This window comes from Chiloscyllium plagiosum, chromosome 4 (assembly GCF_004010195.1).
Source record: "Chiloscyllium plagiosum isolate BGI_BamShark_2017 chromosome 4, ASM401019v2, whole genome shotgun sequence".
Taxonomy (NCBI): domain Eukaryota; kingdom Metazoa; phylum Chordata; class Chondrichthyes; order Orectolobiformes; family Hemiscylliidae; genus Chiloscyllium; species Chiloscyllium plagiosum.
This window is the reverse complement of record NC_057713.1, coordinates 46,005,065-46,020,180: the sequence shown is the minus strand read 5'-3', so window position 1 is coordinate 46,020,180 and position 15,116 is coordinate 46,005,065. Positions and strand designations below refer to the sequence as shown.

The 15,116-nt window shown below is 38.1% G+C and overlaps 1 protein-coding gene across 1 annotated transcript in view; it reads left to right on the top strand.

Moving 5' to 3' along the window:
• The window catches only part of cnbd1 (cyclic nucleotide binding domain containing 1), a 95,452-nt gene that overhangs the window by 40,255 nt on the left and 40,081 nt on the right, over positions 1-15,116 (top strand). Inside the window, exons 5-6 of the mRNA XM_043688133.1 lie at positions 10,545-10,690; positions 12,178-12,296. Of these exons, the coding sequence (XP_043544068.1) occupies positions 10,545-10,690; positions 12,178-12,296 (265 nt within the window). The remainder of the gene's footprint in view (positions 1-10,544; positions 10,691-12,177; positions 12,297-15,116) is intronic.

The following is a 15,116-nucleotide window of genomic DNA, read 5'->3' as shown; positions in this document are numbered from 1 at the left end:
AACCTCTATAAGGTCATGCCTCAGCCTCTGACGCTCCAGGGAGAACAACCCCAGACTATTCAACCTCTCCCTATAGCTCAAATCCTCCAACCCTGGCAACATCCTTGTAAATCTTCTCTGAACCCTTTCAAGTTTCACAACATCTTTCCAATAGAAAGGAGACCAGAATTGCACGCAATATTCCAACAGTGGCCTAACCAATGTCCTGTACAGCCGCAACATGACCTCCCAACTCCTGTACTCAATACTCTGACCAATAAAGGAAAGCATGCCAAATACCTTCTTCACTATCCTATCTGCCTGCAACTCCATTTTCAAGGAGCTATGAATCTGCACTCCAAGGTCTCTTTGTTGAGCAACACTCCCTAGGACCTTACCATTAAGTATATAAGTCCTGCTAAGATTTGCTTTCCCAAAATGCAGCACCTCGCATTTATCCATATTAAACTCCATCTGCCACTTCTCAGCTTATTGGCCCATTTGATCCAGATCCTGTTGTAATCTGAGGTAACCTTCTTCGTTGTCCACTACACCTCCAATTTTGGTGTCATCTGCAAACTTACTAACTGTACCTCTTATGCTCACATCCAGATCATTGATATAAGTGACAAAAAGTAGTGGACCCAGCACCGATCCTTGTGGCACTCCATTGGTCACAGGCCTCCAGTCTGAAAAACAACCCTCCATCACCACCCTCTGTCTTCTACCTTTGAGCCAGTCCTGTATCCAAATGGCTAGTTCTCCCTGTATTCCATGAGATCTAACCTTGCCAACCAGTCTCCCATGGGGAGCCTTTTTGAATGCTTTACTGCTGCCCATATAGATCACGTCCACCGCTCTGCCCTCATCAATCCTGTTTGTTATCAAGTTTGTGAGACATGATTTCCCATGCACAAAGCCATGTTGACTATTCCTAATCAGTCCTTGCCTTTCCAAATACATGTACATCCTGTCCATCAGGATTCCCTCCAACAATTTGCCCACCATCGATGTCAGGCTTACTGGTCTATAATTCTGTGGCTTGATCTTACCACCCTTCTTAAACAGTGGCACCATGTTAGCCAACCTCCAGTCTTCCGTCACCTCACCTATGACTATTGATGATACAAATATCTCAGCAAGAGGCTCAGCAATCACTTCCCTATCTTCCCACACGGTTCTAGGGTACACCTGATCAGGTCCTGGGGAATTATCCACTTTTATGCTTTTCAAGGCATCCAGCACTTACTCCTCTGTAATATAGACATTTTTGAAGATGTCACCATCTATTTCCCTACATTTTATACCTTTCATGTCCTTCTCCACAGTAAACATTGATGCAAAATACTCGTTTAATATCTCCCTCATCTCCTGCAGTTCCACACAAAGGCTGATTTTTGAAGGGCCTGTTCTCTCCCTCGTTGCCCTTTTGTCCTTTATGTATTTGTAAAAGCCCTTTGGATTCTCCTTAACTCTATTTGCCAAAGCTATCTTGTGTCCCCTTTGTGCCTTCCTGATTTCCCTCTTAAGTATACTCCTACTGCTTTTATACTCTTCTAAGGATTCACTCGATCTATCCTGTCTATACCTAACATGCTTCCTTTATTTTCTTAATCAAACCCTCAATTTCTTTAGTCATCCAGCATTCCCTACATCTACCACCCTTTTCTTTCACCCTGACAGGATTATACTGTCTCTGGATTCTCATTATTTCATTTCAGAAGGCTTTGCATTTTCCAGCCGTCCCTTTATCTGTGAACATCTTCCCCCAATCTTGCCTAATACCGTCAAAATTAGCCTTCCTTAAATTTGGAACTTCAACTTTTAGATCTGGTCTATCCTTTTCCATCACTATTTTAAAACTAATAGAATTATAGTCGCTGGCCCCAAAGTGCTCCCCTACTGACACCTCAGTTACCTGCCCTGCCTTATTTCCCAAGAGTAGGTCAAGTTTTGTAGCTTCTCTAGTAGGGACATTCACATATTGAATTAGAAGATTTTCTTGTGCACACTTAACAAATTCCCCTCCATCTAAACTCTTAACATTATGGAAGTCCCAGTCTATGCTTGGAAAATTAAAATTCCCTACCATAGTCACCCTATTATTCTTACAGATAACAGATCTCCTTACAAATCTGTTTCTCAATTTCCCTCTGACTATTAGGGGGTCTATAATGCAATTCCAATGAGGTGATCATTCCTTTCTTATTCCTCAGTTCAACCCAAATAACTTCCCTGGATGTATTTCTGGGAATATCCTCCCTCAGTACAGCAGTAATATTATACCTAGTGGAAAGTGTTTCAGCAATTGGTAAATTATTGAAACATTATGTTCATCAGTTTGTTTGCAGAGAAGTAAACCTTTATTGTGAAGGCTTAATGAACTCTTAAAACTCAATTATTTTGAGGTGCCAAATTCCTTTTTAAAGGGAAAATAAAAACAGAAGGTGAATCATTGGGACCTTCACAATCTTTAAACAGTCATGTGATATGTGCAGTCTCATCTTTCAGGAATAGATTTTGGTTTTGTATGATTATTACAAAACACCAAAAAGAAAGAGAAAAAAAGTTGCATTTACATGTTGTCTTTCATGACCTCAGGTCGTCCCAAGAACTTGATAGTTCGTTAAGTATTTTTGAAGTTTTGGCGCTGTTGTAAACCCAAAATACAAAATAAGAAAATCATAGTCATCAACATACTAGATATTTAAAAATGTAGTATTTGTTTTCTCCATTACTATTGCAACGAATATGACAAAATTATTAAAAAATACATGGCAATTCACAAAAGAAAGCTATATCAATCAGCCAAAATAAGGTAGATGAGGAGAAACTATTTCTAGATTTCTAGTAGCTGGGGAAGCTGGGGTTCAGAAGCATAGTTTAAGCACTCAAACTTTACCTTTCAGGAGTGAAATTAGGAAACACTTCTTCATGAAAAGTTAGTAAAAGTTGGAGCATTTCACTGAATGGCCATTAATGCTGAATCTGTGGCTAATATTAGTATTGAGATTGGTAGATGTTTCTTGTTAGTATAACGTAACAAAGGATATGGGGCAAAGACATGCTGAGTTAGGCCACAGATAGCCAATAATTAAATGCTCAGTTCTTAAACCTGCCTTGTCAGTATTCTCTGGCAAATGTGTAGCAATGAGATTGTCACCATATGGGTTTCAGAGTGTTTTAGTGACTTTTAAACAGAAACTTGTAACTTGCTGGTAACATAGAATTTTAACAGGAAAGAGAACTAACTATTGATTCAACTGTTGTCAGTTCTTCATGACTTTATTTACAGTTTTCACTAAGTTATTAACATTTTCAGGATGGCATGTTTCAATATGGGGCACTCTTCAATTTTGTGAATATATTTTCAGGAGACAAATTAAATTATTGTACCTTTAATGACAACTGAAATAGTTAGAGATAGCTTGGAGTACATAAGGATTCATCAATTCACAGCTTCTTGCAACAAGCTTTGTAGATTCTTTTAGTACAATGGATGCCATAACTAATAACTTCATCAGACCGTGTCAAGATTTGGCAAATTTATCTGTGTGAACTTAGTCTATCATTAAAATGTAAATGAAATTTAAATGAAGCCAATTTAGTTTATGTTACATGGAGTTTTGATGAGCATAATACAACAATTTGGAAGATTAGGACCAAATTGCCAACACATCTTTAGAAAGGCATATTAACCGTAGAGTGAAATTTATGTATGTTTTGTCACATTATGTCTTCCAATTTAGATTACAGATTAGATTTAATCAACGTCAATTTCTTCAGCTGTAATTTCTGTTCAAGGCTTAAGAATAACAGTTGTTGCCAGGAAGTCTTCAATTTACCTGAAAATGCAAGACTGTAGCATTTTTACTGATATTTTTGGAAACAATACCAAAATATGTACATTTTCTAAATAAATGTGACTGCACTGGAGTGTGTGCAGAGGAGATTACTTGGATTTTGCCTGCGATGCAGCATCCTAGCTGTGAAGAGAGCCTGGATAAGTTTGGTTTCTTTTCTTTGGAGTAGAGAAGGTTGAGGTGGGCCTGATAAGATTATGAGGTGCATGGAACAGGGTAGATAACAACTTAGTAAAGGGAGAGATTTTTAAGGTAAAATACAGGAGGCTTAGAAGGGACTTGAGGAAGTGTTTTATGGGTCTAGAATTCACTGCCAAGTAACTTCACAACTTTTTAAAATGTACATGGGTGTGTACTTGAATTGTCGTTCATCGCATTCAAAGCTATCAGCCTGGTGCTGGAAAGTGGGACTATGTAGTTTTAGTGTATTTTTGGCAGAATAGACTCAATAGGCCAAAGAGCCTCTTTTGTATTATATGATTACGAATTCTTGCAATAAAACTGTAAAAACTGTTTCAAAACTTGCAAGGATTTCATAGAAAATGCAGTCAGTTCTGTTTTAAAATTGTTTGTGGATACAGTTACTGCAGTAGGTTTACATTTCACTAATGGAATGTGTTTGAATTCAGTTGTCATGAAGCTGAAGTATTCTTCCAAGCTGCAGAAGGCAAGAACCCATGGAATGGTTTGTCAGAAAATTATGAAACCCCAAATATTTTAAATATGAAGTGCTTAGTGTAGCAATATATGGTCCTGATTTTTGATCTATAATATAATCCTGATTTTTAACTTTTGGAGGTTGGGAGTAAGTGCAGGGAGAGGTGGCGGGATTACAGGAAGTTGAGGTAAAATTTCTGTCATCCAAAGGTGATTAGGATCTGAAGCTCACTCCTGAAAGCATGGTGGATTCAGAAACCTTGAACACTTGAGGTGCTGTAATTTACATAGTTAAGCACTAACAACTGGAAGTTGAGATTAGGCTGCATAACGCCTCATCAACTAACCAAACATGTCAGCTATCTTTGTTCTGTAAAGTTTTCAGTGGATAGGAAAACAGGAGTGTGGATCCTTACATTATCATGATGTGCCATTGACAGTGTGCCTGCTTCCACCCTCAGCATGATTTGTGACAAGAGAGGCATTGGTTATGCTGTCCACCTGTTGCCCAATTGCGGTTCTTAAGTGTACAGTTACTGTCTAACTAATGATTTCATTGTACCACTGCTCTGATTTAATGGGCAATAGGAGACGTCAGTGTTCCATGTGCAGCCTGGCCAGTTTAACCCTGCTGGCTCCTGGTCAGTGAGATGAGAACCTCCTTATCAAGCTCTCTGTTTCAATTGAAGACTCATTCCTCAATTTTGCCTCCCCATTTATGCACTGCAAACTCTTTCCCCTCCCACCACTGTCAACCTGCCTCCTACTGCCTCATCTGTGAGCATCACACCTAAGGGAGGACACCAATCCTTACAGAGAATGAAAAAGTGATTAGAATGGTATCAGGGAATTAATTTATGTAGAGAGGCTGCAAGAACAGTACAACAGTGGAAGTTAACAGATTTAATAGGTTTTCAGATATACAATGGGCTTTGATGGAGTATTTAAGGAGAAGCTGTTTCCAGTCGACAAAAGGGCTTCTAACCTGATGAAACAGAATTAAACTGATTGACAAAAGAATCAGAAATGACGTGCAAAATAGTTTTCTGTAGTGAGTTATCCATTTTTTTGTATGGTCATGAGACATAGGCATCACTGGCTATGCCAGCATTTATTGCTGTCTGTAATTGCTCTTAAGATGGTGCTGGTAAGAAGACTTCTCAAACTGCTCTGGTATCTTTTTGGATGTAGGGACACCCACTGTGCTGTGTGGCACAAATATTATTTGCTACCTATCAGCCCAAGTCTGGATGTTGTTTAGAGTCTGTTGCAATGGGCATGGTCAGCTTCTGTATCTGACAAGTCACTAGCAATATTGAACATTGCCCAATCATCAGGGTTATCATGCACCATTTCTCAACCCACAAATCTTTGGCCTTGTGGAGCAGGATGTCTTTTGGTCTAGTGGAATACCACTGTCATTCTTTAGTTTTCATTCTACAAAATACACTGTAGCAACTGGCAAAGCCTCTTCTGTTAGCAGACTCTAGGAGAAGGTCAGCAGATTCATGGAAATACTATGACCTGCAAATTTCCCTCCAGGGAACACAACACCCTGAATTGGAACCATATCACTGTTACTTCACTGTCACAAAGTCAAAACTCTGGAGCCCCTCCCTGCCAGCACTGTGAGTGTACTTGCGCCAGTTGGGCAAAAATAATGGCTCACCAATATTTCACTGAGAGCAGATAGAAATAGGCAAGAAATAATGACCGTGTCAATGATGGTCACATCTCAGAAAAAAATAAAAATGATACACATTACAACTTGTAACTCCAAACCCAAAACTACTGATTGTCTGTTTAGATTTATATGCTTTTGAAATACCAATTTCAATTAACCGAATTAAACTAATTTAAAAGATGACAGGCCTTTTGAGAAGCAACAAAACAAAGCAGTAGCAAAAAATCAAATGTACTAATTAAACTCGCAAAATGTAGATTAAAATGTTGTTGTTGGGGAGATAAAGCATTCAAACCCGATTATACATATTGATAATGAAAGATCTCAAGTATGCTAGTAGGCGACATACGCTTCCTATTTGGAGACAGTGGACCACATACGTAGCAGTGAAAGACACGTAGACAGTTGAGTCTAACAGCTCCCTTCATATCCTGTTACCTGAACCCTGGTCAGCCTATTGAACAAACCACAAGGAGATTGAACAGTCTACATCATGGCAAATCAGGAGAACGGGGCTGAATTGCATTAAAAAATTATGTTATAGCTTGGTACAGAGTAACTAATCCACAGAAAACACAGGCAGCATAAGAGTCTGTTACTCATCTTAATGCTTGTTACATGGGACTGCTACACACTACCTTAAACATCTAATCATTAATTATAAAATGAGGGCTTCCATGGAAGAGAGCTTCCAGTTGAGGATGGCCATTACCTCCGGATTAAAGTAAGGAATGCTGTGGTATGTCTGGAAAAGAGTGGAACAACATGGAGGGAATTTCCACTAGGTGGCTAAAATTGTGTGGTGCAGGTTCCCATGGGAGGTATTGGGGCGCATAACCAATGTGAAATTCTATCCAAATGTAGGTCAGTTTAGACAAGGGTCCACTGCATGTTTGAGCTGCCTCATTATCATGTGAGCTATCGGAGCTAAGCACTAGTCTTGAGACCATGGATAGCTAGATACTGACAGATGCACAATGTGAGAGTTCTTCTGCCAAGATCCAACCTACTCATCCACCACTCAGCAAGTTCTCAATTTTTCTCTTAGTATGCTTGCTTATATGTAAATGGGGATTTTTTAGGAGTGAAGTTTAAATTATGGAGCATTATAAGGAAGTAATTTATGTTTCCTTCCTGCAAATAGTTGGGTGTTTTCTCTAACCTGGGTTCAACTGTCAGATAAGTTGGGGATTTTGGATAGTTTGATTAAATCTTTCCACATTTGAGATGACTGGAGATAGTGTAGCTTGATTTCCAGCTCACTATCCTAGTGATCTGTGTCATTAGCCTGTCTAACCTTTCCTCTTCAAACAATCCACTCATTCCAGGTATTATTCTGGTACTACTGTAAACTGCTTCCAGTGCATTTACTTTATTCCTTATAAAAGATGATAAATGCAGTGCACAGGACTCTACTTGTGGCCGCAGAAGTGTACAGTATATGGCTATCGTATATACGCCTTTAAAAGTCTAATTTTTTAGACTATTTTTAAAGGTTCATTTTATAAGGTCGACAATACACGAGCACTAGTTTTAAGGGGCTGAAATTCAGGCTGCAGTTCAAAATACTGTATTATTAAGAGAAGTTGATTTGATTGCTCAACTAATCCCGGGTAAAGAAGAAGAACACAATGAATTATGGTAAAGGTATTTACCATAATTAAAAGTAAGAGAAACAAGAATGAATTACAGTAAGTTATATTTATACATACCAATATGAAAATTTAACATGTCAAAGAATCATTGAAATCCTGCAAAATCACACTGTTCAACATCATCATGGCTTGGGATAATGGCACACTTAAAATGCAACATTTATTAAGTTCTGAATGTGTAAGCGTCTTAAACTTTCTCACCAAATTCTTACATATTTATCCTCCTATTTACTCCCATATGTTGTAAAACTCAGCAACATTAACAAATTTGTCAAAGAATTAAATATGTATGTAGCTAATAGATCTCACCTTTATTCAAATATAATGTCACAATTAAAATGATTAAATTTTTAACGATATTAACTTTTGGATGCATAGTAAATAAAGTGCAGTAAGTACTGATAGACTTAGTACCGGTCTGAATGAATGAATGAATGAATGAATGAATGAATGAATCAATCAAAAAGTGCAGGAGAAACCAAGTAGGTTGCTGATAAATAGAGTTATGAATGAATGAATGAATAGAGACGCAATAGAGTAAACAAAGAGCGATGAGTAGTGTTACTGGTATGAATGAATGAATGAATGTGATTTTGTTTAAGAGGGTTAATGGGAACATGCAGTTTCCTTTGTAAGAGGTTTATAATGCGATCTAGTGGGGTCGACTTTTACATGAGATATATGGAAAATACAAGATTGTTTTGGCCAAAAATAAGGGGTCAAAGTTTACATGAGATCGACTTTTACACAAGTATGTACGGTACCTTACGTTTGTATTCAATTCCTCTCACCTAATTACTTGCTGTGCCTGAATACTAATCTTTTGTGATTCACATGCGAGGACATCCAGGTTCTTTGGTACCTCAAAGTTCTGTAATCTCTCACCATTTAGAAATATGCTTCTTTTTTATTCTTTCTCCCAAACTGACAATTTCATATTTTCTCACATTGTACAATGTGCCAGATCTTTGCCCACTCACTTAACCTACATATGTATTTCTTAGCAGTATTTTTATGTCCTCTTCACTCTTTACTATCTTTGTCATCAGCAAGTTTGGCAACCATAACTTCCATTCTTTTATCCAAGTCATTTATACAAATATATAAACATGTAGAGTCGGAGAGTTAATTAGGTCTGTGAAAACTTTCAACAAAGCTTCTAAAAATAGTTTAAAAAGATTTGATGGGGATTTCAAATGATACCACTGTTATCTTTCAAGTTCTTTTATGCAGAATCCAAGCATTTGTTTGAGGAAATGTTCCAGATGGTTGAATGTCTTGATCTTTAATGTTGGTTTCTCTACTTATAAAGATACCTTCATTTTGAAAATACAATGGGGGAGTTTTCTAACCTCAATTCTCCTCCTGCCCCACCTCTGACGTGTTGTTTTTAACAGGAAAGCACATTAAACATGTAAGGTAGATATCTCGGTGCCTTACTGCCCACTGCTGTCCAGTCCCATAATTCTGAATGTAGAAGTACCCACAAGTACATATGCCCATGCATCGATTGAGGCTATTAACTTTTGAAAATTTCATTCAGGGAATGTAAGTGTTGCTGGCTGGGTTAGCCAGTTATTGTCCATCACTACTTGCCTTTGAGGAAGCAGTAGTGATCTGCCTTCTTGCACTGCTACAGTACATTAGGTGTAGGTACAGCTGTAATACCACTGGGGAGAGAGTTCCAGGACTTTGACTCAACAACAACGAAGAAACAGCAATATATTTCTAAATCAAGATGGTGAGTGGTTTGGAGGGGATTTTGCAGGTGATGGTTTACCCATGTATCTGCACCCCTGTCCTTCTAGATAGTAATGGGAATGGTTTGGAGTGCTGCTATGGAGCCTTGGTGATCCACCTTGTTACATAGCGATTAGGGGCCTCAATCTGCCTCTTCTTCTATAGTTCATTGGGCGTGATTGTGGATCAGAATGCTTCAGCTGGTCTTTTACAAAATTTGGTGAAAAGTAGGAAGGAAGGAGGGTACTTATTGCAGATAGCCCTGTGTTCCTTGGGCTGTGTACCTATATAGTGCCTTACTATTAGTCCCTCAAACCTCAGACCTCTCATCAGTTATCCTTGGGGTATCCAATTCCTCCTTACTGAAGAAACCTAGGACTGACCTTGTTTCATGGCACAACAACGTAGGACTGCCTGCAGTGTCAGCAGTATTCACTATTCCTTTTGGCAATGGTGAGACTAGAAGACCTTCAGCCAATACAGATTGACTGGCAGCTCTTGACTGGGATGTCCTTCCACTAAGAGGTTGAAATCCCATAGTCTGCTTGTTAATGCTGCTCACATTGTAATATTGTTTTGGATGGTCTTTTTAAAAACTTAGTTGATCAGTCTGCTATCAACATTTTTTCTGCCCCACTCGACCATGAAAAATTTTGTCCGTTGACTGTTTTCAGTTAAATCGCAGAGATAGGCGATATTATTCACTCAGCTAAGTAATCCTTGTGTTAAAGCTGTCTCAGAGATTAAATAGCCTAATCCTATAGCTACTGTGATATTTTAGAGATATAACAAACAAAATAAATTGCATGTTTAGCCTTGCCTTTGTTTGAAGTCTAGCTACATGTTAAAGTTTGTTGTGTGAAATATGAAAACAAACAAAAGCAATAAAATGAAGGTGCTATCTATTTGAGAAATCAGATCAATTTGATGGTCATTTTCTTACATGCCTTCCAATATTCTTTGTAGACCTTTTAACAGAACGCGTGCAGAGCGCCTGAATACTTATAAGATACTGAAGATTTTCACAGCAATTAATACACAGTTTACAGATGAGGAGTTGAAACAACTCAGTGCACAGATAGTGATGGAATCATATGCTAAAGGTGACACAGGTACTGTTCTATATTTTCCCTTTAAATTTGCATTTGTTTTATTTCATATAGTGAAGTAGATATAAATCAACATGGCTTAAATCTTTCCAAACTTTGATGGTTTTTTTTGTAAAAATAGTTCACAAAATAGGTGCCATAAAATACGGCATAAATGTAATGATGAATGATTAAACTGAATGCCATATAGCCCAAAATTAAAAATCCTGACCCTTTACCATTATTTTTTCCATTTTTAAATTAGCAATAGTTATGTTTCTGTGCAAAATAGAACAGGAGGCATAATCTGCTGAATTATGTCTAGATTTCCAGGTGGGAGCCATCTTAACCTCTGTGAGAATTGAGAGAGCTATCAGCAGGGGGTTCTATGATGGAAGGCCGCACATCATACTGTTGAAGGAAGTGAACTACTATGAATTTGTTCGGCTCTAAGGATCTGTGCCAATCCTTGAAATGTGCAGAAACCACATCAAGCCGACAACTTAAAGCAGCCCTGATGCTAGGCAGACACTGGGATAAGGGAAATTAAGGTTAGCAAACAGCATGTTGCTAGCAACAATCAGAAGGCTGTCAGCTCAGTAGAACTTCTGAGAGGAGTTAAGGTTGGCCATCAAGGCAAAGGCACAGTCACCTCCAGTTTTAGACATATGCAATAGGATAAGCTTATGTTAATGTAGGCCATGTCAGTTCGGCTCAAAGTGCAAAGCTACCTACTCACTGCTTTGGGCTGAAGAGCCATTGTTTGCTGCTTCTGACTCTGATGGCTCCTTTCACTCCTGGGAGACTGCTGGAAGTCTGCCTCCATTCAGCTGATGGCCTCCCAGTGCATTTGTTTAAGCACCGTTTGACTATGGCAGGCAGCTGACTCTCAATACTGTTCTGACCACTGGGACAAGACTTGTGATGGAATTGCAAGTTATCAGCATTTTATTGTATCCCCAAGTCCCTTCTTACCTTCCAGGAGACTGTAACATTCTGCTGAGGGTCACTTGTCAGAGAGTCAATTTCGTTGGTCAGATATTTCTTTGGCTTTGGCTTTGGCTTGGGAATCAGCAGATTATTATGTCAAATAAGAAAAGGCAGACCAGAGCTGGAATTCTGAGTCTTCTTTTGACCATTTTCTTCTGAAGATTTTATAACAATAACTTACTGAAGTAAGTGCACCTCTGCAATTCAGTGATAGGTTCAGTAAGGCTTCTGCCAGAATTAGATAACATATGAAGAATTCTGAGTCCACTTTCAAATAAAAGTCTCTTTGCTAAGTTCAGTAAAGCCACATAGTTTAAAAACAGAAAGTGCTGGAGAAACTCAATGGTCTGGCAGCATCCGTAGAGAGAAAACAATGTTAACATTTTGAGTCTAGTGATCCTACATCAGAACCAGTGCAGAACAACAATTTTTGATTTTGTTTCATCTGTAGCATTGTCATTTTCCTCTAATAAAAGCCATATAGTTACTTGTTAATCAGTAATCATTTTTATTTTGTGCAGTGTATGGAAATCAGACATTCTACATGATCATAAAAGGTTCTGCCAAGCCTTACACAAAGCTTAATGACAAACTTCAGTTGGTATACTTTGATTCTTTGTTCGAAACAACTCAAAAAATGGTATGCATAATTTAAAATATACCTAAATGTACCTAGTTAGCATTTAATAATGCAAGAGTTTTCATACGTTGTCAAGTAGCAGCAAACTGAGTAATAAGTACCATGTGTGTTGCTTTGAAGTGTACATGCACAATACAGATATTTACTTTCCCAGTACATCACTTAATTCTTTGCATGTGGACAGGATTAGCACTTGCCAGGATTGTGCTATTTCTTTGGTAAACTTCACCACGCTGAGAGGAATCGGGTTGGGTTTTTTTTGAGCAAGAGTTGGTACATTGGCTCATAGATAAGAAGGATCAAAGCTTCAGTAAAATCAGTATTTATAAGTTCAAACATTAAGCTCGATCTCTTCGTGTGTGGGGGCTTGGTGAATTTGGAGAATTGGTATAGAGGGAGAGTGTTCATTTCTTCTATTGTTTTCCTAGTTTTAGGCATAAACTGTATACCATCTGTTGGGATAAGCCAGAACTAAAAGATGTACTTTCTTGTTGCTTGGAGTGTGAGCTGGTTCTAGTGATTTCTTGCCCCATTACAGATAAGTGTAATGCGTCTTGTGAAACTTCCATAACATTCTTCAGCTCCAGGAATACTGGGAATCATTGCCATCATCATCGATTTGTGGATGATGTCAATCTGGGTCTCACCTTTCTCCCATAAATCTTCATGTGGCCCAACCTGCAGATTTCTGGGAATCTGGGCCAAAATGTCCCATGACTTAATGGGATTCAACTTGCAGGGTTTATAATTTGTAAAAATAACCAGAAAGGAAGAATTCTTCTAGAAATTCAAGGCAAGAGTACTTGATCAAGAAAAATAAAGGAGCTGCATTCATTCAAAAGAACTGATGAAGTACATTAATTGCAATGTTCAGATTGTGAGAACGGAATTGGGAGAACTTGATCTAATTTCCATTTTCCTGCCTTTACTTCTTCTCTCCCCACTCCTCTCTTAACTAGACTGATGCTGAATATTATAAAATTAAATTGCCTTGTACTAAAGCTCTATATCCAATTAAACAAAATTGACAAGGTTAAAAAAATCTCAATTGCTCACAATCCCATTTATTCAAACATGTTGATGCCTAATGTAATAAAATGAAATGGTCTGGCTGTAAAGTATGTACAGTCTGTTCTGATACAATGCAATAGTTCAGTGACCATGCGATCCCACGTTATAAGAAAATCGCATAACAACAACACCATCTCAACCAGTGGGTCCAGAATCAATAATAGCCAATATAGGTTAGCAAAGTTCACTTTCTACAAATAATGGTCTAAATTCTGCAATTGTGTTATAGCCAATTTGTGTAGAAGAAACATGCGCTATGGCAGAATCAATTGTAATAGACGTTCAATAGAAGCAAATTGTCTATCTGAAATTAGCATCCAGTGCCAATTTCTGAGTCTGTCAAATTTCTACTGCTACTTGCTGTTAAATGGAAGGAGCTTACATTTGTTCAATTGAAGTGTGTAGGTCATTGGACGTAATTGTGAGTTGATACACAGCAATGAAGATGTGCTTCCAGTAATGATTTCTTAGGGATTTCAGTGCAGTAATTGCACCAAATAAGGTTTATTTATTTGCTACTGAACTCTTTTAAAAATAAGTTAATTAGATATAAATTATTAACTGAATTAATGCTTCAGTAGAATAATTCAAAGGCATCTTGTATTTGCTTTTATCACACTGAAGACTGGAGAACGGGTTTCTTTATGGAGAGCTAGCATATGCTCACTGAATCAGATGACCCCCCTTCTGTGTCATAATGGCTTTTTAACTCAATTGTTTTAGCTTGTCTTTTGTATTGCCAAACTGGTTCTATTATTAATAATAATGGGGGTATTTGTGGAGCCTCCTTTGATTATTTTATTGTCCACTACCATGCATGACTTGATGTTGTAGAACTTTGATGGGATCAGTTGTGGCATCACTAGATTCTGTGTATAACAAGCTCCTTTTGTTGTTTAGAATATCGGGAGTCCTGCATTGCAGCTTCAGCAGATTGACATCCCATTTCTAGATGTTGCTGCTGCCAAGGCTTTCTGGATCAAATTTATTCATAAAACCGATCACTTACCTTTTGTATGTGAAGTTTGAGGTGTACTTTGGGAGATTTCAATGGACCATGTTCAGTGTTGACTTCCAAGTATTTGAGGATGGATGTATCAAAGAGGTTGTCATTTTCACTCTGCTCCTTTTGAATTATGATTTTCAGAATGTATCATTGTAGCCTGTATCAACTTGTGTTGCTTGTAGACAGCATCATCACCTGGAAATTCCCACCAAGGCTCTCACCATCCTGCTTAGAACTATAATACCATTCCTTACTGTCACATGATAAAATTCTAGATTCCTTTCCCACAGTATGTGGATTTACCTGTACCAAATGGATTGCAACATCAAGAAGATAGCTCAACACAAAGCTTTGGACAATTAAGAAAATGTAGTAAATTCTGCCCTTTCCAGTGATGTCTATATTCAATAAAAGAATAAAAATTAATCTCTCAAGACATCGATATTTAGTTGTGCTTGTCTTTCCTTCTTACTGTTGTATCAATGTGTTAGGCTCTGAAAGGGTTAAATCTCAGGATCACAATCTGAAATCATGCCCCATCATTGACTGGGTGGGGGAACAGCTCTGGATCATGAGGGAGACTGGCTTACCATCAAGGCACCATCATAGTCATAGTAACAATACCTACCATAACTTGTACCTGATTGCTATTGTGTGATTATTTAAGTCTTGTTTAAGACAAGAGTCTTTTTCTTAACATACTAAATTGTTTACCTTCCCACACCAGGCCAGTTTGGCTCCTC